Source organism: Ananas comosus, linkage group 1 (assembly GCF_001540865.1).
Source record: "Ananas comosus cultivar F153 linkage group 1, ASM154086v1, whole genome shotgun sequence".
Taxonomy (NCBI): Eukaryota; Viridiplantae; Streptophyta; class Magnoliopsida; order Poales; family Bromeliaceae; genus Ananas; species Ananas comosus.
Genome location: NC_033621.1, coordinates 20,346,227 through 20,372,680, shown reverse-complemented (window position 1 = coordinate 20,372,680; position 26,454 = coordinate 20,346,227). Strand labels below are relative to the sequence as shown.

General features: G+C 34.5%; 2 protein-coding genes, 1 long non-coding RNA gene and 1 other non-coding gene across 4 annotated transcripts; 2 read left to right on the top strand and 2 right to left on the bottom strand.

Moving 5' to 3' along the window:
- On the top strand, positions 4,274–10,181 carry LOC109719468 (ras-related protein RABA2a-like). Its single transcript, XM_020246178.1, has 2 exons — positions 4,274–4,462; positions 9,222–10,181. Exons 1-2 carry the CDS (start codon positions 4,295–4,297, stop codon positions 9,711–9,713), a joined length of 660 nt encoding a protein of 219 aa, XP_020101767.1. The 5' UTR covers positions 4,274–4,294; the 3' UTR covers positions 9,714–10,181.
- Positions 10,501–10,574, top strand: TRNAI-UAU. Its single transcript has one exon. It is a non-coding gene; the product is annotated as a tRNA-Ile (tRNA).
- LOC109720018 (ethylene-responsive transcription factor ERF020-like) lies at positions 12,072–13,014 on the bottom strand. The gene has a single exon (XM_020246881.1). It carries the CDS (start codon positions 12,956–12,958, stop codon positions 12,437–12,439), a length of 522 nt encoding a protein of 173 aa, XP_020102470.1. The 5' UTR covers positions 12,959–13,014; the 3' UTR covers positions 12,072–12,436.
- LOC109707131 lies at positions 22,207–22,556 on the bottom strand. Its single transcript, XR_002215416.1, has 3 exons — positions 22,514–22,556; positions 22,337–22,421; positions 22,207–22,237 (listed from the first exon to the last, which is right to left on the bottom strand). It is a non-coding gene; the product is annotated as an uncharacterized LOC109707131 (long non-coding RNA).

The window sequence follows — 26,454 nt, the reverse complement described above, 5'->3', positions numbered from 1 at the left end:
TATATGTGATTGGGTTGATAAGGATGTCAGACCTAAATAAGGAGAGTCTTGGGTTGTGTGTGTAATTGGGCTGACAAAGACGTCAGAAACTGCGGGAGTTTGTGATGCCCCAATAGTCTCACATGGGACGGAAAAGAAATTGGGATTGAAAATAATATATAAGAGATCATGGACCCTAATGATAATAACCGGGTTTATATAAGTATTTTGGGGCCAATTTGTTATTATTGCTACTGTGATACCCAATGGTCCCACATTGGATGGAAACGGAATTGTGATTAGATATATAACTATACAAGAGATCATGGACCCTAATAATAATAATAACTAGACTTAAGTAATTTGGGCCGGTGATTTGGACCCTACGAGTTATTATTGCTACTGTTTGTGATACCCACTACATAAGAAATCATAGACCCTGATAATAATAAGTGAGTTTAAGTATTTTAGGCCGATGGTTTGAGCCTGACGAATTATTATTGCCCTTGAGTAAGACCGTTATACATGGTGGATCTGGGACATGCTACTGAAGGTGCTTCTGCACGAGCCGTTGAGTTTAAGTATTTTAGACCGATGGTTTGAACTTAATGAATTATTATTGCTATTGGATAAAACCGTTATATACGGTGGATTTGGGGCACGCTACTGAGGGTAAAATGCAAAGTGATAATAAATAGCCTACAAAATTTTCTAAGTCGAGGAAGTTAAATAAATAGATAAATTATTTATTGTGCTTAACTCTCAAAATAAAAAAAAAAAAATGCATTTCATCTTCCTCCATAGATTATTAAAAATACTAAAAGAGGGTTCCGACCATAAAATTAGTGTTATTAAAAATTAATAACAAAAATGGGCTTTTGTAGTGAAACAAAAAAAAAATTCACAGAATAATTTATTATTATTTTTTAATCATATAATAACAAGATAACAATGTACTAAACCAAAAGGGGCAATTTGAAGCTTATACTTCTTTTTACAGTGATATTAGAATTTTACAATCCCATCATCTTAGATCTAACTTTTCTTAGCTAGTCTTATCATTTTCTATTCTTTTCAATACAAAAAAAAAAGAAAAAAACTAGTAATCCTTGGATTAAGGGTTTGTAATCTTATGACTCTTTTTGGATTGTAAAGTTTGGCCTCGTTCGGTATCAAGTTTATTTTTTTTATTTTTTAAATAAAATTTGTATATTAAATAATGTAGAAGTGACGGTGAATTTATATGCAATTCTTTCATCTAAACTGTTAACTTAGNAAGTGACGGTGAATTTATATGCAATTCTTTCATCTAAACTGTTAACTTAGCAATAAAAAAAATAAAAACTTGAAAAATATTTCTTTTACTTTTAAATTTTTTTTAAACAACTTGTCTTTTATCACTTAGCCGAATAAATTTTAGGCTAATCAACTGTAACAAAAAAAAATTTTCTATTTTTCAAGGCATCAAATTATATAGAATTAGTGTATAAATAAGTAGAAAAATGCCGGCAACACCAAACAAGGCTTTATCATTTATGATCTTTTTATATTTGTCATTTGGCCCATGGAAAAAATAAAAAGAAATTAAATGATAAAATAGATTACTTGCCTAAGTATCATTACAAAATCATAAAATTGCATATATATATATATATATATATATATATATATATATATATATAGGCTAGGGCTACTATACTTTTATGAGTATAGACTCCCTGGTACTCATAATTTTTTAACCGTTGATTGATAAGATATGTGGTTAAGATGATGGTGGTCCCCACTTAGAATAATAGTGGTCCTCTAGGGTTGAGTGCGTAGTTGATTAAATAGTATGATCTAACGGGTGGAAATGATCAATGGAATAAATTTAAGGGCCGAAAACTTATGAGTATAAGGGAGCCAATACTCATAAAAGTATAGTAGCGGGACTCTATATATATATAGAGAGAGAGAGAGAGAGAGAGAGAGAGAGAGAGAGAGAGAGTCTAGTCTAGCTATAGTGCTTGTAAAAGCACTAAAAATTTGGTACTTGTAAGTTTTTTGCCGTCAGATCTATCCCTTTGACTAGTTTCATCTCTTAAATCATATTATTCAATCAACAACCCACTCAACTTTAGGGGATCACTATCATCCTAGCCGCACATCTCTTAGGGGTCGCTTGGTTAGATGTAATTATAAATGCAGTGTAGTTAGAGATGCATGCAGTTGGAAATACAGTAATTATAACTATATGAATCATATTTGGTTGGATGTAGTAGAAAGCGCTGCAAGTATAAATAATTTATTTGTTTGCATGCGGTTGAGAAATAATTTTTAAAATTTTATTATTTTATATATATGATAGTGAGATTACCTTTAATGTAAAAAAAAAAAAAATTTAAAAATATTGAGGAAGTAAGCATACCTTTTATTTAAAGTTACTCTCTCCAACTGCTGTAGTTGGAATTGCGGCCAATTTGGGCGTAGTTCGAACTGCTACAGTTGGGTCTCCTCCTGCAGTTCCTACTACAGCAGCTGGAATTAAATATATCAAACCAAACACGAAATTTGTATTCATATATAGTTACAAATACAGTGTAGTTGCAATTACATGCAATCAAACGGCCCCTTAATCCAAGAGTCGAAGACCTATAAACACCAACGACTTGGTATTTTTTAAAAGTATAAGAGCTCAATTATATAAGTGTATATTATTATTCTAATAATATCCGAATCTGAATTCGTTTTTAACAATGTTTTAAAATGGAATTAAACAGCAACTTGACAATACTACTTGGTCAGGAGTCATTGGTTCAACAAGTGGGTCAGCCACTAGTTGAATCAATGGTATCAACATATGTCATCATATATATTTAATTATTTTTTAAATTTTATTATATAAAAAATATGAATATATTATTATTTCAGTATTATACTTAATTATAAAATACTAATTTCTAAACCAAATTAAATACATATTAGTTTTCAAGTTTCACATTTTGTAAAAAGCTAAGTTGATTTTATGCCATTAAATTTTAATATTACTTGATATTAAAAAAAAAATCTGGCTAATTTGATTAAAATTGGAGTGGCTTATCGCTTGATGGTTGAACAGTCAATTCGAATCGTCCAAAGCAATGTTCTGATTCATTTGATTCAAAAATACTAAACTGAACTGCTTTATAGACTGGGTGACGGTCGGACCGATTAAACTGGCCGACTCGATCTAAGTTTTAAATCATTTGTTATTAATGGATATGATAATAAAAATATAGTATCTAAATTTGCTTCCCGAAAAAAAAGAAGAAGAAAAAGATACGTATATGATTTTATCAAAAAGTTGACTACATCATTCCGTTTCAAAACCAAAAAAAGAATAAAACCTTATGCCAAATCAAAAAAAAAGAAAAAAAGAGAGGTGGGAACTGTTGTTCCCACTCCTTAGGTGGAACAAGCTCTCTCTCCTGAGAGAGAGAGAGAGAGAGAAAAATAAAAAAAAAAGAGAGAGATAAGTTTAAATTTATTACAAAATTTATATAACTTACACAATTTATAATTTATAATTTCTAAATTAAAATTTTATAATTTTTTAGATTCTAAATTTTAATTTTTTTTAATTATTTAAAATTTGATATTTTATATGTTTTAAATTTAAACTTGATCTTCAATTTAAAAATTTAAAATTAAAATTTTTAATGTAAAAATTTAAAAGTTAAAATTTTAAATTTAAAAATTTAAATTCAAATTTAATGAGAGAAGTAATATTATTGCTTTTTATTTATAATTACCACTGCTCTTCCTATTTCATTTTATATCTATTCAAACACTATTTTTTTATTCCCGAAAATAATGTAATTTTTTTCCAAACGTAAAATTAGTCTAGCTTTTTTTTTATACCATGATTTATATCTATCTTTGAAATAACTAATTCTTACTTAAAATCGAACCAAACGAAAAGCGAATAGTTTGTGGATGAAACAGAAATAGAAATATCTGGGAAGTACAGGGACTGCGATGCAATTTTCCCTTCTCCATAATCGCCCGTCCATGCTTATCTAACTTAAATATAAAAGAAAAAATAATAAAATAAAAAATAAAAAATCCATTTCCCTCGTCATCAACGTAGAATTTTTCCATCTCCTCCTCCTCCCCCTCCTCCTCTCCTTCGACCACAAACCCCTCTAGAGAGAGAGAGAGAGAGAGAGAGAGAGAGAGAGAGAGAGAGCGAAGAAGACGAAGAAGAGGAGCCCTAGAGAGAGAGGGAGAGGGAGGGAGGGAGAGCTGTAGAGAGAGAAAGGGGTGGGGGAGGGGAGCTGAGGGGTGGTGGTCGATAATGGCGCGGAGGGGCGGGGACGACGAGTACGACTACTTGTTCAAGGTGGTGTTGATTGGGGACTCGGGCGTGGGCAAATCCAACCTCCTTTCCCGCTTCACCCGCAACCACTTCTCCCTCGACTCCAAATCCACCATCGGCGTCGAATTCGCCTCCCGTACCCTCCAGGTCCGTTCCTGCCCTAAACTTTTCAACTTCCTTCTTTTTTAAAAAAAAAATTTCCTCTTAATTTTGATGAGTTTGGGAGTCCTATTTGATCGGTTTTGTGCTTGTTTCTTCGTTGTTTTTCTTGAAGAAAAAGAGTAGAAATTTGTTGCCTAAATTGAGATTTTTTGGGTCTTAATTTTGATGCGTTTTGGTTTCTGTATGATCGGTTTAGGGCTTGTTTTCAAGTGTTTTCTCGGAGAAAAGAAAGAGTTTTTTTGCGCCAAATTAAGATTTTTCTCTCAATTTTGATGTGTTTAGGGCCTCTTTGATCGGTTTTGTTGCTGGTTTTTTTATCCCTTTTTCTTTAAATATTTTATCCTCTTTTGGGGTCTTTTGGTCTTTTACTGAAGGAGGAATTTTGGGTCTATTGGTCATTATAATCTTGTATTTTACTAAATCTAAATAAGAACATTCCATTAACTAGGGAAGTGGAAAGTTCAAAAAAAAAAAAAAAAAGAAAAGGAAAAAAGGAAGGTTTTTTTTTTTTTCCATAAATATGCCTAATTTTTTTTTAAAAAAAAAACGAATAGAAAACTGAGGAAGTAAACAAATCAGTGATTGTGTGTCATTAATCGGATTCGAGTGGTCGGTTTCAGCTCCTAAGTTGTCTGATTTAACTATTAAATGCGAATGAGAGACACAATCATACTTAGCAACTGTGCTAGATTTGAGAATGAACTAGAAAACAACAAAGAATAGTGGAGAGTTTTATTCTCGAATTCGTGATCAGATAAGTTAAAAATGGATATGCTTGTAATAATATCTCAAGTGCCATGAGACTAAGCGAGAAAATTTTTCGCTTGCGAAAACCTGTTAACTAGAAGTATGGGGGCAATTATTTAGTACGTGTTACTCTATGTTCCAAGCTTCAAACAACATCGATATATTGTAATGACAATTAATAAGAAAGACTAAGCATGGGGTAGTAACAAAGCGTTTCTACGATGAAGAGATGCCATGAACAATGTGGTAGGAGTGCTGAGAATGCATTGTGTCAGTACTTTGCATAGCTTGCTACGCTGGTAGCATAGAATCCTCGTTGTTGGCATGCTGTCGCACACCTTTAACATAAGATTTTAATGTGTTCATAGGATCTTCGTTGCAAGAAAGGCCTTAATAGCTTGAAGAGCCTTCGTAGCTTATCTAATATCTAGTGATTAATGTGATTTAATTGCTATATCTCGATTGGCTGTTTGGTTGGTCATGGAAGTGCCCCTCCTTATTGAGAGATCAAATTTTCCTATTGCGATGTACTTAAAACCAAACAATCTGTAAGCAAATTATTGAAAAAAAAAAAAAAACAACTTATAAGACTAAATTAAGGATTAGAATCCGCAGGTTTTACTCGTTTCTGTGAAATTTTCTGAGATGGTCAGCAATAATCTCCTGTAACCCCAGCGAAATGAAAATTCTTTAGTTGGGACAGTCTATTCACTCTCACAGAGTACTCCTGAACCTCTGGTATCAGATGTGAAAATCTCGACTACTAAGACATGATTTCAGTCAGTTTAGATTTTTTATCCTATTTATTATGTATATTACATTTACAAGCAAACAGGTAAACCAAACTACAATTGAACTGCTTTAGTCAGCTCTGTTCAGTTTGGTCTTTTTAACCCTGTATCAGGTTAGTTTTGACTTTGAAAATTATTACACCAAGTCTTTTTTGATTTGACCATTTTCTGGCACAAACCTCTCTAACCTGGTGTTGCGTGTTTCTGCTAGCACAGATATGATGTTGATTCCTTCTTAAGATAAACAAAATAATTTACTTATGGACACATGCTGGCACACGCAAGCGCAAACACACAACTGCACATGCACACACAGAAATCTGTCTGTAAATGTATCACTTTGACCCTACCCTTATTTGCACTTTCTCACCTCTCTCTCTCTTTCTGGGGAGACCTACCTATCGAGGAAAATTATGAAATCGGTTGGTGGGCAGGCTACTTATTTCTGCAGAAAGGAAACATAGAGTTACAGAAAGAAAGCAAGAAAATTTCCACGATAATTAGTGATAACATATGCTGTAGTTTGTTTATCATATAAGATCAGATTCTTTGTGAACTGTTGCTTGGATAGTTGCTGTCAAGGATTTAAGTGCCGTGGCACGGGGTCGTGCCGGAAACTTGCCGGCACGGTGCGTGCCGAGCCGTGCCGATGCGTGCCGGTCAAAAAAATTCTTGTGTGCCGACACATAATAGCATTAAATATTTATTTTTTTTAGCAATAAAATATTCTAACTATTTATTATGTTTTTTTATCACATCTTTTGAACTTTATTGAGAAAATTACTTACTAATTTAAAGCATAGAGGGTTTTGAGCTGTGCCATCGGTACGGGGTATGTATCGTACCTGTATCTTGTTGGCACGGTACGGCACGGTGGATACGGCCCGTGCCGACGGAAACTTAAAACCTTGGTTGCCTTATATCATGGATGGTCAACTTTTGCCTAATTTCTTGCAATAATCAGACAGGGCTAAAAGTTCAGTTGAAGCACTTTTGCAGACGTAGTATGCGGAACAAATGTATCTGTGAATTTGTGTATTTTAAATCAGTGACTTGCATAATTGCAAATTTTGAGAAACTTTGTTTATCCATGATAACTTTCAGCACTAAATGTTTACTACTTTTTTCTTAATTTGTAGCGAGTTAATCTTATCTTGGACATTATTTTACTGCAAATCTTCTAACAGAAGTCTATAAAAGCACTTGTTTTTTGGCCAACTGTTTTGTTTTATTCCCCTGACCATAACAAAATTTTACCGAGCGTCGTGCATGACATTTTGTTTTCCATTTTTTAGTTTTTCTTCTTCTTCTTCTTCTTCTTCTTCTTCTTCTTCTTCTTTGGGTGTGGTTTTGGTTGGGCTGTGTGGGATGGGGTGGGGTTGTGGTTGTTGGGGGTGGTTAAGAGCTGTTATGTACATTCTTATTATTTTTCAGTTACGTGTTTGACATTTGAGTTTCTAGTACCAAAATCACAAAGAAAAATGCCTAGTTGCACTCTCATTTGGCAAATAGAGTGACTGTTCAAAAGGGAGAGACTTTGGTCTTTGGATGTTAAGTATCAAAAAAAAAAAAAAAAAAAAAAAGTATTTTGTTTGAGAACATGCGATAGCAATATGAATTATTTTTGTAGTTCTTTAACTGTTTGACAGAGTTTGGCTATATGTAAGCAGATATAAAACACATCAAACCAAGTGTTCTTTTCTTGCTCAATTTCTGTGATCTTCACGAAATTAAAAAAAAAAAGGAAAGATTATAATGATTCCAAACATACCTTGCCTTATCCACAGCCCTTAAAAGTCAGGTAAGGATGAATTTACTCCCTAGTTCTTAAAGTCAGTGTTTGGTTCAGGAACAAGATGGGCAATAAGGGGAATAAGGGGAATAAGGGCCTATCCCTCATCTTGTTCCCAAAAACAAGGGTGGAACTCTTGTTTCCCCCTTAACGGTTTTTCGGGAATAACCTGTTAAGGGGGACAACTGTTCCATTTTTATAAAGCTAATTAATTAGCTTAAGTAATTTATTCTTTAATATAATTATTATAATAACTTATTTTATAATTAATTATTTTATTAATATATATTATGTTATTTCTAATAATTAATTAATTAACTTATTAAATTATTATTAAAATTATTATTTAATTGATATGTTGATATTAATTAAGTAATAAAAATATAATTTTTCCAAAAATCTATAATTTCTCTTATTCCCACCGTTCCAGTTTAACAATCCAAATGCTTAATAACTCAGTTCTTATCCAAACATAAAGTTGGTTTAGTTCCTGGTTATCCCAGAAGCTATACCTATATTAGAAATAAATAAAAACAGCTTATTCCTGAACCAAATGAGATTGAGCCTTTGACTTTTAACTCAATGCACCGAGATCCATCCTTCTTTTAACTCTTTTGATAAAATATATTTGTAGTAACGATATGGACATAATACTTCATGATTATGGATCAAGCTTATTTTCGATAGCGTAGATTTTAGAAGGTCAACCTTTCGGTAAGTAACATCAGAGATCATTTTCAGTCTACAACGATTAAATAGTTTGATCAGAAAGAATAATTTATTCCATTCATCAGTTTTGCCTTATTATAAACAAAAAGTGTCGTGAGAGTCCAAAAATGAAAAGCAATGAAATCGGTCACTTTCATAGCGTCATCTAAATTCATCTTTTCCTTCATAACCAGCCTCTTAGGATCTTTTGTCATTTGTCCATCAAGTATAATTTACTGAGATGATGATGTTCTCTGTGTCATTTAGGCTGGCTTCACCAATTTAAATTGGTGTGCAACTTCATTTTAAACTCACCTACTAAGATGTTATGCAGACTATCTCACATTTTCTCTTTATCTTCTATGAGCACCTACCATATCAAGCACATGCTGTTCATAATATGTATCGGCATGATCAAAACTCAAGCTTTGCTATACGCCACATTAGTACTTATAAACAGGACCAAACTCACCAATGCCCAATTGAGAATATTTGATATTGTTCTAAAAGCCAGTACATGAAGCTGTATGAAACAAATTTCAGTATTCTGTAATTCGGTAACATAAAGCGTCATTTGCTCACAGCCTTTTAATACTCCACTTTATCTTTGCCGTTATTCTTCTTCTCTTTCTGTCACTATTAGGATGGAGAACTATCCAAAATTTCTCCATTAAGCTTTTATTTTGTTTCTCTTTGTCCCTCTTAGGTGGAGGGTCGCACAATAAAAGCGCAGATATGGGATACGGCCGGCCAGGAGCGGTACCGCGCAATAACCAGTGCCTACTACCGCGGAGCCCTTGGGGCGCTCCTCGTCTATGATGTGACCAAGGCCACCACCTTTGAGAACGTAAGCCGGTGGCTCAAGGAGCTCCGTGACCATGCCGACTCCAACATCGTCGTCATGCTCATTGGGAACAAGACCGACCTGAAGCACCTACGCACTGTCGCCGCGGAGGATGCGGCGAGCTTTGCAGAGAGGGAAGGGCTCTCGTTCATCGAGACATCCGCTCTCGAGGCGACTAATGTGGAAAAGGCATTTCAGATAATATTAACCGAGATATATCGGATTATCAGCAAGAAGCCTCTGTCCGCGGAGGACTCGGGGCGGGGGCCTGCTGGGGGTGTCAAAGAGGGGCAGACCATTGCGGTGTCGGCAGCGGATGCGGGCGGCATGAGAAAACAGTGCTGCTCTACGTAAAAAGGTGACAATGCTCGGTGCTAAGATGTTCGGAACTTTGTGTATGAATTCGATAGGATAATTCGTTTACGAGACCAGAACATTTACTCACTAATCATATCGAATTTCCACGTATTAAGTACTGAGCTTCTAGAGTGACTCGAAAGAAAAAAAAAAAAAAAAGGTAAATGGGAAAATAAACTTGTTCATGTTTTGTTTTTTCTGGATGTTGAAGTGAAATAAGATTTTTCACAATAATTGCGGACTCACCGTCCCGCAGAGTGGAATGGTGATGCTGTGCTAAAACTGCAGGTTTCTTTTCTCAGTTTGTTGTATTAGTGATGGATTGAGCATGTCATGTCATGAGGAAGTATTCTTTTGCTTTTTCTTGTGAAGGCAACTTCTGATCATTGCGCCGTATGGTTGGCGACTGTGTTAATATTGTCAGTGAATAGTGATCAAATTTAATAAATTTTTCTGTATTGCTCATGCACGAGTTAAAAGGAAACGAAATTCAACTACCGCCTTAAATTTTGGGCGATGATATGTTTTTGATAGAGTGCATTGAATATGATCAATATTCACCAGGGTATTGATGCACCTGATCTATGCATAATAATATTTTTCTCTGTTAATCACATCCTCGTGTCGTCGACTTAGAGGTAACCACCCAAATTCTTTAACTTTGCAAATAATCTGTGCGAATGATCAATCAAATGATTATAAGATACTTATTTTTTTTATCTTAGTGAATTTGTACACATTTGCTGTTGTTTAAATAATTTAATTGAAGAAAATTTTATATGAAGGTCCCGTAGCTCAGTTGGTTAGAGCGTTGGTCTTATGAGCCGAAGGTCGCGGGTTCGAGCCCCGCCGGGACCAAAATAATAAAAAAGAATTATATAAACTTTAATTTTGATTTGATAAATAATACTCTAAAAAACATTAATTTTTACCCATAAACTTTGAATTTTTTTTTTTTTTTTTTCCAAGTGATTGAAACTTGATATGGTATGTCATTCAACTATTTCTAATGAGTTTTAGTAGAGAGTTTTTATATATGTCTATGCGTGAAAAAAGAGATATGTATGCTCTTGACAATGAATGTGAATTAGATCACCTCAATTTTGAATTAACTTTTATTTTATTGTCAGTAATATGTCTGTCATTTTAGATGAATATACTTTAATGTAGTATGACACGCAAATGTTCTTAATGTGCATCAAAAAGTGGTCATTTGTATCTCAAGTACAAGTATATATCAACATTTATCATCCATGCGGAACCCACCTACACAATAGGTCTAAAATTTTGGGCAAGTATCAGACCCAAACACGAACCTAAATCTAACCCAAACCCGATCCGCCCGGATTCATTGTTTCCTCACATCTAGGTTTTCAGTAACAGATGAATCCAATAAGGGTAAACTTCAAATACCATTCTTATAATTTTGCACATTCTCACTTTAATACCCTATGGTTTAAAGTGTATCAAGTTAGTGTCTTATGATTTTACTTTTATCTTTTCGTTAGCTTCCCTATTAATATTTCATTAAATTATACAAAAAAAACTTCAGATATTCTATCTAAATTTATCAAATATTTATTATAGATCCTTTAGTTTTAACTTTGTCACTGATTTAACGAAAAAAATTAATAGAATCGGTAATAAAAAGATAAAAATAAAACCACAGACATAGAGCACTAAATTGATACACTTTAAATTTCGGAGTACTAAAGTGAAAAAGTGTGAAACCACGGGATGATATTTGAATATAAAAATATGATCAATCGCAACACGACACTTGTGTGATGCACTATTGAATAGTGTTTGTTTTTTTTTTNTTTCCTCACATCTAGGTTTTCAGTAACAGATGAACCCAATATTGTTTTAAAGGTAAACTTCAAATATCATTCTTGCAGTTTCACACTTTTTCAGTTTAGTATTGGTTTAAAGTGTATCAAGTTAGTGTTCTGTGGTTTTATTTTTAGTTTTTCGTCAGCTTCTCCGTTAATATTTTATTAAATTATATACAAAAAACTTTAGATATTCCACCTAAGTTTACCAAATATTTATTATAGTGCTCTTTAGTTTTAACCTTGTAACTGATTTAACGAAAAAAATTAGTGGAATTGATAATAAAAAGATAAAAATAAAATCACAGACACAGAACACTAAATTGATACACTTTAAACCTCAGCGTATTAAAATGAGAAAGTGTGAAACCACGTGAGTGGTATTTGAAGTTTTTTCTTGTTTTAAACATAAAAATGAGATCAATCGCAACATGACTCTTGATGCACTATTGAATAGCACTTTAAACCTCAGCGTATTAAAATGAGAAAGTGTGAAACCACGTGAGTGGTATTTGAAGTTTTTTCTTGTTTTAAACATAAAAATGAGATCAATCGCAACATGACTCTTGATGCACTATTGAATAGTGTTTTTCTTTTCCCTCCAATAACACTTACTACATACATGAGGAAGCTTCTACAAAAAAAATTTAGTGGGTAGCTCCCCAACATCGTTTCGCTCCCAATTCGTTATCACATATTATTTTTAACAACATCCAAAAATTATAATATTTCTTTCTAGACTTTAATTTTTTTAAAATTTTAATATTAAAAATTATTTAATGAATTATCAAATTTAGAGTTGTTATTAGAAAGCCCTCGGCAGAAGTTTTATCTATTAATTTGCTACACGCGTATATCTCCGTATCCTCAACACACAAATCCCTCCAACTAAAACCCCCCCACCCCATAATCCGACCACCACTCATCCCCTCCTGCAGGTCCCCAGTACTCCCCAGTCAGTACTGCCGGCTGCTGCACCAACTGCTGCTGCTGGTTCTGCTCCTGCTGGTGCTGGTGCTGCTGCTGCTGCTGTAATTCTCTTTCCTCCGCACGGCCGACCGCCAGCCCCGCGTCGGCCGCCATCCCTGCATCCGACGCCACGCGCTGCACCGACTGCGGCGACAGCTGCCCCCCGGCCGACGTCGCCCGGCGCCAGTAGCACCCCTCGGCGCTCTCGGGGAAGTTGAACCCCTCGGCGGCGTCCGGGCCCCGGAGGAAGAACACGGCGGCGTCGTGGGCCACCGCGGCCGCCTCGGCGGTGGCGTACGACCCGAGCCACAGCCGGTGCCGCGTCCCCGGCACCCGGATCTCCGACACCCACTTCCCCCACCGCCGCCGCCGCACCCCCTTGTACTTCTTCCTCTCGCAATCGCCATCGCCATCGCCGTCCGCGGCCATCGCTCGGCTCATGCCGGAATCCGGTGAGGCGACGATCGATACGCACACGCACTGTTCTCAATTTAAGGTTTAGAATCTCTTATGGAGAGTTTGAATTGGGGAGTGGGTATTTATATGTTTTTGGTGCAAGTGGATGGTGGTGGGCATAGTTAAGGTCAACGTTACAGGTTTTTGACTTTTTCTATAATTAAAAAAAAATTATTGCGCTGCTGTGGGAGTTGACCAAAAGACTGGGTTATTGGGACACGCTGAGAATGGGGGTCAGAACACGGAGTCAACATTTTCAAGGTCAAAGGTAATAAGTATAGCTTTTAGGACGGTGGTATTATTATTATTATTAATTACTATCATTTTCATGTAGTATAATAATTGTGTGGTAGTGAATTTTATCCAAGTTACAAGTAATAATATCATTTATTAATTATTATTATTCTCACATTTATGAAGTTCCCAGTTCGCCCCCATGGACTACATTTTTTTTTTTTTGGGATAAATTAAAATTCCGCTTTGAACTGTTCAAACCGGCAGCTCAACTAGCGAATCTGTCCGATTCTAAACAGGCAGCTCAAACGAGCGATCTTATTAGAGTCTGCGTGTCTACTTAGTCAAAATTAAAAGAAATTTAGAACATCGATACCATCAGTATTTTTTTTTCTCATAATCTCACTATTTAAAGTAGCTGGTTCGATCGCCGGCCCTCAATCAGAAGGTCGAGGACCAGATCCCCTGCATACTTTTTTTTTTTTTTGAGAGATAGGTAGCACACTACCCGTTTCGTTTATTTCATTTAGAAATAAACTTAGCTATAAATGTGAATCAACTAGGATTTGAACTTGAGACCTTGGGTACCAATTACCAAGTCCTTTGCCACTTGCTCTACAGACGGTTGGTGATCCCCTGCATTCTTGTTATGAGAATTCTTAGATAGTCTAGTGGCTTGTTCAAGAAAATTTTGAAATATATATTTAATTTTTTTAAAAAAATATAAATCTTTCATAAATTGTAACTATTTTGAAATAGTTATTTGAATTTTTGAAAATTTTATTTTACCCTTTCGAAATTTACAAACTAGCTTTCAAAATTTTGATTTCATCATAAACCTTAAAATATATGACGAATTAAATATTCTGTTAAACAACAGAATATTCCGTTGAATTATAAAATATTTGATTAAATATTATAGATACTATAGATAGAATTAGATAGCAAAATCAAAACGCTCAAAAGTTTAAAAACCTAATTCAAAAGTAGAGTCATTGTTAGGTAATAAAATAATTTTTTTTAAAAAAATTAGAAAAATATTTAAAATTATATTATAGTTCAAATATGATCTATACATTTATTCTTACTTTTATTATTATTTAGTCCCTCCCAGCCTAACTATGGTGAGATTAGAATATTACTAACATTAATAAAATGTGCAAAAAATAATTTTATTTTTTGACCAAACAATATAATGGACCAATTTTTAGGTCAATTAGGCCAAAGCCAAATTTACTTAGGAGGGATTTGAGTGGTAAGGATAATTAAAATAATTAAAATATTATAATCTTCAGAAGCCAAAATAATTTTTTTTTTTCAAAAACTGCTGCCGAAAATATCAAAATCAAGCTTCGAAATCTTAATAAGATGAATGTTGAGTTTCTGACAAGTTTCTTAATCATAAATATTGATAGATTGTCCAAAAAAAAATTTATTGATTTAATTATGTCGTGACTTGAAGGTAAGTCAGAGTATAATCTTAAGGGCTCGTTTGGTTCGAGTTATGTAATATTACAAAGTACGACATATCCAGATATCTTGGATTTGGGCTTGAGATTACTACTGATGCTGTATTAGCGCGTTTGGTTTAATGCAGTAATGTAATACTAGATTACAGTGTTTATATTATTAATACGTTTGGTTCAGTTTATAAAATTTAGTAATCCTGACATAAAAATATAATTTTTTTCAAAATTGTCCTTGTTGTGGTCATTTGAATATCATTTTTTGCGAAAATGATGAATGGAGGGAAGGAGATCATGATGATTACCTGGAAGGACGACGCAATAGAAGATGATAGATGGTCATGCGAGAGAGAGAGAGAGAAAGAGAGAGAAAGAGATAGAGATAGAGAAAGAGAGAGAGAGAGAGACGTACGAGAGAGAGAGAGAGAGAGAGCGCGAGAGAAAGCGGCATGCGAGAGAGAGGAGGGAAGGCGAGAGAGAGATGAAAATAATGCTGTTAATTAGATTTGGGGTTGTTGGAGGGTAAAATTATCATTTTACATGTAGTATTAACGGGTTTCAGTAATGCAAGATACACGACCCCGCTCCCGTTAATATTTTTGATGTAATCATGCTCGATTTGTAATGCTACATTAACGACTAGATTACATAGTGTATTAACCAAACACAGTTATCCTGGCAGGATTGCCTGTAATCCTGTCAGGATAACTCGAACCAAACGTACCCTAAGGGAAAACTTTAAATACCCCTCCTGTGGTTCACACTTTCTCTTCTCACTTTAGCATTCTGTAGTTTAAAGTGTATCAAGTTAGTACCATGTGGTTTTGCACTTTCTCACTTTAGTAACTCAAAAAATTGCATTTCTAGGCCTTAAACAAGCGTATCATGTGGTTTAAAGTGTATCAAGTTAGTACCATGTGGTTTTGCACTTTCTCACTTTAGTAACTCAAAAAATTGCATTTCTAGGCCTTAAACAAGCGTATCATGTGGTTTAAAGTGTATCAAGTTAGTATCTTGTGGTTTCGCACTTTTTTACTTTAGTATTATGTGGTTTAATATTTCGTTAAATTATATACAAAAAATTTTAGATACCCTACCTAGGTTTATCGAATATTTATTTTAGTACCCTTTAGTTTTAACTTTGTCACTGATTTAATGAAAAAAAATACCTCGAAATAGATAATAAAAAGAGAAAATGAAACCACAGAGTACTAATTTGATACAAAAATGAAACCACAGTGTAAACTTGATACACTTTAAACCACAGGATACTAAAGTGAGAAAGTGCGAAACTACAAGGTACTGACTTGATACACTTTAAACGACAGAGTACTAAAGTAAAAAAATACGAAACCACATAGGCGGTGTATTTGAAGTTTTTTCCAATTTTAACTGACAAGCAAACTTTGTTATTATTTTCTTTCTTTCTTTCTGTACATGGAATCGTTTATCGTACTTTACTTTATAATTTTTTTAAAAATAAAAATATTTTTTATATAACTTATTATTGGTGCTCTCAAAATTTAAATCCTAGCTTCGTCCCTACGAACCATGCAGATCAATCTCAAGCGAGGACACGGATCACAGGTGAATCTTATTTTGAATGAAAAGTGTGTATCATACGATCTATGAATATGAGATATCTAAAGAGAAGAGTAGTGGTATGGTCGCAAATTCAACGGGCATCGCGCGATAAGATGAATTTGAAACTACTTGGTTATTAGCCTTAGGTAAACGATGTTATAAAATCATAAAACATTTGCCTAGTGTTCAAATTAATTTTGAAATCATTTGCTTGGTGTTCAAATGATTTCAAAAGTAGCAATTTTAGGGACTAATATGAGGTGAATTTGAGACCACTTGGTTAAAATCATAAAACATTCGATTTTTATGATGAAGTTCAAATGGTTTATATCGCGTTTAATAATATCGATCGTCGATTTAAATGTCGAGATGCGGTTTACTTTCAAAAGTATTCTGGCTTTACTTTCATTCCAGCTACAATTTAATTTGAACCAAATTAAAATAAATGAGATAACTTTATCATTTCATTTATAATTTCAATCCATTACGATTTTCTCCTTCCGGTTCTGAATTCTGAATTGATCTCGTTCTATTATAATTATTTTCACATCTTTTATACCCGCATAGATATAATGGCAAATTTTTTTTTTTTTTTTTTTGTGTATATTCTTACTTGTTAAGTTGCATTCTATTTTAGGCTAAATTATGAAAATGTCTCCTAATTTTAACTATTTCCTTTGTAAAAAATTGCATCGGTTACCCTATTGCATTTCATCGTTATCTCAAATAGGTCCAGCTGGACCTATTTGGAATAATTATTGAATCTGTTAGATCGTCGGCGCTAGTTATTGATCTTAAAAGCTCAATGTTAAAAAGATACAACTAATTTACCTAAAACATATAGACACAGCGTCTACGGATCTTGACTCTGACTTAGTCCAACCCCATTGCATTTTCTTTTTTATTAGCACAAATTCATCTTATTAAAAAATGAAACTTGAAAACTTATATCCACTTAGTTTGGCTTAAAAATAAGTACTTTATAATAAATATAATATTAGAATAATAGTATACTTTTTATATGATAAAATTAAAATAATAATTAAATATTTATAACGTCATACTATATCAACCAGTGATTTTTGACTAGCAATGCTATTGGTACACTCTAAAGTCGGATATACATCTTACATCCACTCTATTATAAGGCCATTAATATTCTACTTATCATATCAACTTTTTTTTTTACTTTCACTAAAAATTATTTAAATTTTTATCAACGTTAGAATGTGTAACGACCCAGCCCACTAGCAACAATAACTCGTTGGGCCGAACCACCAGCCCAAAATGCTTAAGCCCGATTATTATTACTAGTGTTTAAGTCTCTTATATACCCATTCATATTCGATGTAGAATTATTGAGGTGCCATTCATATCCGATATAGGGTTATTGGGGTGTGACAGACTCCCCCCCCCGTTAAGGTTCTGACGTCCTCATCAATCCAATCACACACACAGCCCATGATCACCAGGTGAGGCGTCAATCCAATCACACACATAGCCCATGATCACCAGGTGAGGCGTCAATCCAATCACGCACACAGCCCAAGATCAACAGACCAGGCGATGTGAGACTTGTCTCGCTAGCCTTGTCATCCAGACCCTGGCATAGCCGGTCATCTTGTGTCGTACTTCCACACATTTCCGGCTGGTGAATCGGCTTTGATACCAAATATAACGACCTAGCCCACTACCAGCCGGTCATCTTGGGCCCAACCACCAGCCCAAAATGCTTAAACCCAGTTATTATTACTAGTGTCTAAGTCTCTTATATACCCAATCACATCCCCATTCATATTCGATGTGAGATTATTAGGGTGTGACAGAATGGATGGTATAAGATCTACACCAATCTTCTTGAATGCACAAGAAGCCTTATTTTTTATTTTTTATACTAAAGTAGTGGATGCACATATTATCATCGCCTCTGAACCTTTATTAGTTAATTCGCGAATTATTCGTATATTATTTAAAATCCGAATTAAATAGTCCGTTTACGATTCTTTTTCAAAAAAGAAAATTATTCGCGAATTCTTGGGCGAGCCGACTAATTCGCGAATGACTCGCGAATTATTCGCAAATTATTTTTGAATTATTGAAAATCTGAATAAAAAATTTATAATTTTTATATTTAAATATAAATTATCTTATATTTTATATCTTATATTTTATATTTTATACCGAATCTACTTTTTAAGCCGAATTTTTCAACGAATTTAAAAATTAAAAAAAAAAATTTATGCGTATTATATCAGTATCAATTTTTTACTGAATCCGAATTAACTAATTATGCTATGCACGTAGACTACAACTGAACCACATAAATTGTATGTATAATTTGAATCACTGAATACAACTCTGACTTTTCTAGAAGATCCCTAAAGCACATAAATTGTAGGAAAAACTTCAACTACTACCCTTGTGGTTTCACTTTTTCTCACCGTAGTACCCTACCCTGTGGTTTAAATCGTATCAGGTTAGTATCATGTGGTTTTGCACTTTTCACTTTACTATTCAGTGGTTTAAAGTGCATCAAGTTAGTACCATGTGGTTTCGCACTTTCTCACTTTAGTACCATGTGGTTTAAAAACCATACCCTATAATTTTTAAACCACAGGTACTAAAGTGAGAAAGTGCGAAACCACATAATACTAACTTGATATACTTTAAATTATAGGATACTAAAATAAAAAAAGTACGAAACCACGGAGGGCTTTTTGAAGTTTTCCCTAAATTGTATGTATAGCTCTGAACTTTTTCAACATGGGAAGGTCAAAGGTGAGACAAAAAGTAACAAGCACATGCTGATTAAGTGCGTTTTATTTATTTATTTATTTAGTTGTTTATTAACATTGACTATAACCCCTTTCTAGAACCCAAACTTTTGCTTTTTTCTCCTTTTTTTTCCTCTTTTTTGTTGAATTAATTCAGAAGACTAAAATCACTGGCGTCCTGTCGGCACTCCCAAGTTGGTCAAGCCCTTTTTTTTTTTTTTTAACTCCTTTAACTCTTAATTGTAGAGAAATAAATTAATTTGTTTTCATAATTATTAATTTAATTGAAACTAATCATATTGTTCTATGTAAGATAATAATAAAAAAAGCTAATCAGAACAATATATAGAATGATGCTAAAAAACAAAAAAGAAACAACTGAGAATAGATATTTATAAGGTTTAGAATATTACATATTTATTCATCCAAATTTTAAAATATTATATATATCAATAATAATAACTGGATTTAAGCATTTTAAACCGGTCATTTGGATCCAACGAATTATTTTGTTAATGCGTCGGATTGTTAATAAATCTTTTCATTTAAATTATTTGTAGAAATAAAATGAAAGTTCAGCTATTTTGGATGCGGTGATTTTTCATTGTCAACGACTTATGGATATTGGAGTATGATTAATTGTTAATGCGCAATGCTCTTTGTATATATACCTGATTACTAGGTATAAGATTTACATCATTTTCTTTGGATGCTTAGGATTTATTCACTAGCAAGTCTTATCGTGTTTTTTTTAAAAAAATTAAGAAATTTTTTTTAACTCCGAAATCTATGGGTGTAAGATGTATATCCTTATATGCGGTGTTTAGATAGCATTTGCCGTTGTCAATTACTTGATATTGAAACTTTTTGGAAAAATGAGTCACAATACTTCTTTTTTTTTGGTATATTTTTTCTTTTATTTTTTTGTGATATATATATTTGTGAAGTATATCACATTTCAAGATTAAGAACCTCAGGAGAGAGATTGATAAATAATTTTAGCTTACGATAAATAAAAAAGGCACATTTTAATATTTTCTCTTGTAGTATAACATCTTTTTTTAAAAGTTGTACTTAATATTCTAGTGGTATGATGTATTTTAACTTTGTCATTTTGTAACTCAAAAAGTTATACTCAACTATTTTGTAATTTTATTTTTATTTTACTGAAAGGTTCTATTATCAAATATAATTGTCATTTTAAAACAACTCTACTTTACTACTTATTCTCTACTTTATTAACTATTTGACGATATGCTTTTTTATTGAAATAAAAATAAAACCACATAATTTATATATATATATATATATATATATATATATAGAGAGAGAGAGAGAGAGAGAGAGAGAGAGAGAGAGAGAGAGAATTGAGCTGGAATACTTCTAGAAGCACTAAGGGATTGGTGCTTTTAGGTTTGTAGGACTTAGAAGGAGATGTTGTAGGGGCAGAATGATAGAAGCCTACTTGAATTTAGTGGTGGTAGGTGGAATAGTATTTGATTTAGATGCTGGAAATGGTCAAAGGGTTAACTTGTAGTTTTAAAAGCATAGGAGGTCAATTATATAAATACCAAGTTATTGGTGTGGTGCTTGTATATTTTTCGCCATTGGATTAAGGGATGTGCGGTTAGGATGATGTGGGCCCTCTAGGGTTGAGTGGGTGGTTGGTTAAATAGTATGATCTAGCGGGGGAAAAAAGATCAAAGATGTAGATCTAGCGGTAAAAAATTTACGAGCACAAAGTGCTTAGTGCTTGTACAAGCACCATAGCCGGACTATATATATATATATATATAGTAGGGCTACTAAACTCTTATGAGTATAGAATCCTTACTACTCATAAGTTGTCACGCCCCGGATTACACTTTTCCCGGGCACGCCGACAAATCCGCCGTATACAAAGGAATTTTCCCTGTATACGAAGCGACAGCTGTACCTGTAAAACATACAATACTACAAACAGTAGTATAGAGCTGCTCGGGAACAAAACTAAACAAACTGAGCTTCATATACATAGATCCAAAAGTCAAAATACAGAGTTACTCGCACTGGCGAGTTAAGTGCTATGTACATAAGCTCGAAACAAGACATCTACCTACAGTAGGGGCACCTCTATCTCAGCACGTCGGGTAGGGCTCTAACTCGCGACGCCCTTGCCTCGATCCTGATCCGCGGACGGTACAGCAGCCGGAACCTGTGGCTCTGCAAAAACAGGGGTAACAACTGGGCGTGAGAACTACTGTAAAAACAAGTAGTCCTCAGTAGGTACCGCCCAAAACAACATCGGTCCACCCACTAAGTCTACAGAAGGGAGCAGGAATAGTAGTAAAATGCAGGAATAAAGTCCACCGCTATCAAACACTACACTATCATACTCTGCACTATCCAACTGTAAAAAATATCCAACTTGACCCAATCCAATCGGGACTGTAAGCATACCCGTCCCCGGAACTGTGAATACACCCGTCCCTGCCCCGTTGCGACTATCGGGCTCTATCCACACTAACTGGTCCGTGGAGAGCAAGTCCAACTGGCATGAGCGACACCAACGCAAAAGCACAAGCCTGACTCCGGAGTGGCACTCGTGGGCGCTACCCAACCGAATATGCAGCGTATCTCTGTCGAGCTCAAACAGGCTCCAACTAGCCAAAGTCAAGTGAACAGGGTCAAAACAGGTCTACAAACCAAACCCACGTGCCCTCGGCACAATCTGTGACCAAAACAAGAATCTGGGTCCACCGCTAACCCGAACGGCACCCAACGACCCGAAACAGCCTAAACTCTGCTGAAAAATAAGCTCGGCACCCCAGCACGAGCGTAAATGCCTTCTAAACTACCCCAGATATCCATCGCACTGATACTGCAACGATACAATCGAATCACGGCTCCTAGAGCTAAATCTGGTAGTTTAAGCATATGACGGGTCAAAACGCAGGTTTTCTCCTAAGTCAAATTTCAAGTCCAACATGTATAATATAAATATTCATTTCAGCATGCTTCTACATTCATATTACATTCAAGATGCTAATCGATGAATTAAAGCATGATATACAAAAATCGAACTATACACGTCGACTAAACATGCACTTAGGAGCGAAACCGATGATACACCCACCTCTAGTGCAATTCCTGGCAGCAAGATGGTCTCGGATCTCAAGCAACACTGCTGGAAACACCTCCAAACCAGCAACAAAGCCCCTCAAGATCTGGATTTACAATTCACCCAAAAATCCAATAAAAACCATCAATTTACCAAAATTTCAGCACTTAAGCTTAATTATCTCAATTCCAATGTCAAAACTCACCTAATGATCTCCAAATCGGGTGAGGACAGATCCAAATCCAGCAACTACTGATGGGTGATCAATCTCAGGTCCAAAATCCCACTGCCTACAAAGTTAGCATCAAGAAAAGCTCAAAAATTCCAATTTCAGCTCAAAGTCAACAGCAGTCCAGAAAAACCTCAGTTCGACCAAGCTAACCTCAACCAAAATCTGCAATTCAGGGCTTCGTGGATTCCTCTGGAAGTCTAGAATCCAGCAAACCAAGTTTCGTCGAAATCCGACCTTCCTACGTCGCGCACGAGCCAAAACACTGGAGGTCGTCGCTGAAGAACTGCAGAATCAGCACTCCATCAAGCTGGATCAATGGAAATTTGATGCAAATTGAGGCAAATCCGAGGGTAGAGATGCTAAAAGGGACTTCTCTGTGAAGAAGGGAGGAAAAGAGCTCACCAGGGTCACCTTCCATCTATTTATAGGCTGCTGGAGGGATAAGATAAGCCCCAAGAGAAAACAGCTGCTATCCAGTACTCATGCAGAAACGGGCATTTCTGGGCGCCCGGAACCATGTTCTGGGCGACCAGAACATCCCGACTGCACAAACCGGGCTCCTCGGACTCTCCGCTCGCGGTGTGCTGCGCCCGTAAATGGCTCCGGCGGAACTCACCTACCGCCCTGCCACGCGTCGAAGCAAGCGATATTCACGATGTCGAATTTCCGGACCCACATCTGGGCGCCCGGAACATGGGATCCGAATTGGCTTCCAGTTTCAGTTAAATTCAACACTCATTTCTGGGCGACCCTAAAAATGTTCTGGGCGCCCGAATCTGGCAAAACTCCAGTTTTGCTTATTTGAGTGCGCCGAGTCCAATTCTGCATCCAATTCGTGCAGAATTGACTCCGACTCAGTCCGACACTCTCCAGAGATGTCGACCAGTCACTAATACTGAAACCAATCCTATCCAAAGCTCAAGAACACTACATAAGTTGTTTTCGATATTGGAGTTTTCGAATCGACGATCCACACCGTTAAACATGATCTAGAGTATTTGAAACTTCTGGAAATCAAGTTTCATAATTTTTCAACATCATTTACCTTACGATCAAAAACTCACAAAATTGACAATTTTTAACAACCGATATGGGATACTTGCTAGTTTAACGGTGGAAAAGAATCGGAATGGGTTGAATTTTTTATAGAAAATTATATTCACTATCTAGATAAAGATCAATAACTCCGATCTTAAATTGAAGGATCCGATCATCCATTTTTAGGACGTCGTTCGATTTTGACCGCTCATTTTATACTCGCTTGATGAACTTTATTATAATTTCGAAAAATTACGAAATTTATTTTCTAGAAGTTTCAAATACTCTAGATTATATTTAACGGAGTGGATCGTCGATTCAGAAGCCCCATCATCGAAAACAACTTATGAGTACGAAGGGCCCAATACTCATAAGAGTATAGTAGCCCTACTATATATATATATATATTAGAGTAGTATATTGTATATATAAAATTCAACCCATTCCGATTCTTTTCCACCGTTAAACTAGTAAGTATCTCATACCTGATGTAAAAAATATTATGAAATTTGATTTCTAGAAGTTTTAAATGCTCTAGATAATGTTTAACGGTATGGATCATCGATTCGGAAGCTCTCTATCATCGAAAATAACTTATGAGTACGAGGGCGATCGTACTCATAAGATATAGTTAGCCGGACTCTTATAATAATAGTATATATATATATATTATATATATATATAATATATATATATATATATGTATTATATATATATGTATATAGAGGCTACTATAACTATTATGAGTATTGGGCCCTTCGTACTCATAAGTTGTTTTCAATGATGAGCTTCCGAATCGACGATCCACTCCGTTAAATATGATCTAGGAGTATTTTAAAACTTCTAGAAAATAAATTCGTAATTTTCGAAATCATAATAAAGTCCATGGCCATAAAATAAATAGTCAAAAATCGAACGATGTTCTTAAAAATGGATGATCGGATCCTTCAATTTAAGATCGGAGTTATTGATCTTTATGTAGGTAGTGAATAGAATTTTCTATCCAAAATTCAACCTATTTGGATTCCTTTTGCACCCGTTAAACTAGCAAGTATTCCATACCGGCCGTTAAAAATTGTTAATTTTGTGAGCTTTTGATCGTAAGAACAAATGATGACGAAAAATTGTGAAATTTGATTTCTAGATGTTTCAAATGCTCTAGATAACGTTTAACGTGTGGATCATCGATTAGGAAGCTCTATCATCGAAAACAACTTCATGAGTATGCAGGGCGATCGTACTCATAATGGTATAGTAGCCAGACTATATATATATATATTAGAGAGAGAGAGAGAGAGAAGAGAGGAGAAAGGGGGGTGAAGAGAGAGAGAGGGGAGTCCAGCTACTATATCTTTATGAGTATTGGACTTCCTTATACTCATAAGTTTTCGGCCCTTATATTTATTCCATTGATCATTTTAACCGTTGAAATACTATCGATATTATTTGACAACTTTTGCTATCAAATTTTTAATCCTTGTATGAGAAATTATAGGTTTAAGATGATATTAATCTCTTAGAATTGAGTAGTCTCCACTGGGGTTATAATATTTAATCAAATAGTTAGAAAATGATTCAAGGCATTGATCAAAGGCCAAAAACTTGATAGCAAAAGAGGGCCACATACTATCAATAATATTCCAGCCCCAACTCATATATATATTAGTTATATATATAGGCTATGGCTACTATACTATTTAAGTATTGGAGCCCTCGTACTCATAATTATTTTAATGATGTGAGCTTCCGAATCGACGATCCACTCCGTTAAATATGATCTAGAGTATTTGAAACTTCTAGAAAATAAATTTCGTAAATTTTCGAAATCAATAATAAAGTCAATCAAGTGGGCATAAAATGAACGGTCCAAAATCGAACGACGTCCTAAAAAAGGATGACTTCGGATCTTTCAATTCAAGATCGGAGTTATTGATCTTTATCTATGTAGTGAATAGAATTTTCTATCAAAAATTCAAGAAATTTCGATTCTTTTACACCGTTAAACTAGCAAGTATCCCATACCGGCCGTTAAAAATTGTCAAATTTGTGACCTCTTGATCGTAAGGTAAATGATGTCGAAAAATTATAAAATCTGATTTCTAGAAGTTTTAAATGCTGTAAATAACGTTTAACGGTGTGGATCATCGATTCGGAAGCTCTATCATCGAAAACAACTTATGAGTACGAGGACGATCGTACTCATAATAGTATAGTAGCCGGATCCTACACTCTACAAATATATTAGTACTAAATGCATTCATGCAGGTCATGCACTGATGATATTGTGAAACCTTCCTGCATCTCTGACGTCAATAAAATCTGTAACCAAAACATATGTTACATCTTATAATAATAACTAGTCTTAAGTATTTTTTGTCGATAATTAGAGTCCAACGAATTATTTATGCTAGCGGGGCAGATCTTTATATATGGTATCAAAATAAAAAAAACAAAAAACAAAATATGTAGGAGCTTAATACTATGCGGGACAAATTGCTACACCACAGGTATAGTGGGTATACTGCGGTATGGTAAGAACCAGAAATCCTAATAATCCTAATAATAATAACTAAGTTAAACATTTTGGCCTAATGAGTTATTAGTACTAGAACTAGCGACCCTAATAATAACAACTGAGTTTGAATATTTTGAAACGAATGAGTTATTAGCACCAGCGGGCCAGATATATTACATATCTAAATCCAAAATTATTGTACCAACTATAAAACTTAAAATATCCATTAATTGAAAGATTCTGTAAAATGAAAAAAGCTTTCTTAATTTCTAATATTTATATGTAGATAATAATAGATATGATATCCACCAAAATATTTTACATAGATATATATATATTTTGAGACTATGCTACTAAATGGATAGTTAATTATAATTAGAATTTGATAGAAGATGAATAGCAATTTGTGTATAGTCAACAGTAGGATAATATAATTCTAAATTTTAGTTCAAACATTTTACTGTAAAACTAATTTATATAAGTTGTTTTTTTTTTTTCCCCCTATTTTGCTAGAGCTAACATATTATGTAAAAGTGAA

What these genes read in the sequence shown, in the direction of transcription:
- LOC109719468 (XM_020246178.1), top strand. Translation starts at nt 4,295, where the DNA reads ATGGCGCGGAGGGGCGGGGACGACGAGTACGACTACTTGTTCAAGGTG. An exon ending in TCGCCTCCCGTACCCTCCAG is followed by an intron (nt 4,463 to 9,221) that starts GTCCGTTCCTGC and finishes TGTCCCTCTTAG; the next exon opens with GTGGAGGGTCGCACAATAAA.
- LOC109720018 (XM_020246881.1), bottom strand. Translation starts at nt 12,958, where the DNA reads ATGAGCCGAGCGATGGCCGCGGACGGCGATGGCGATGGCGATTGCGAG.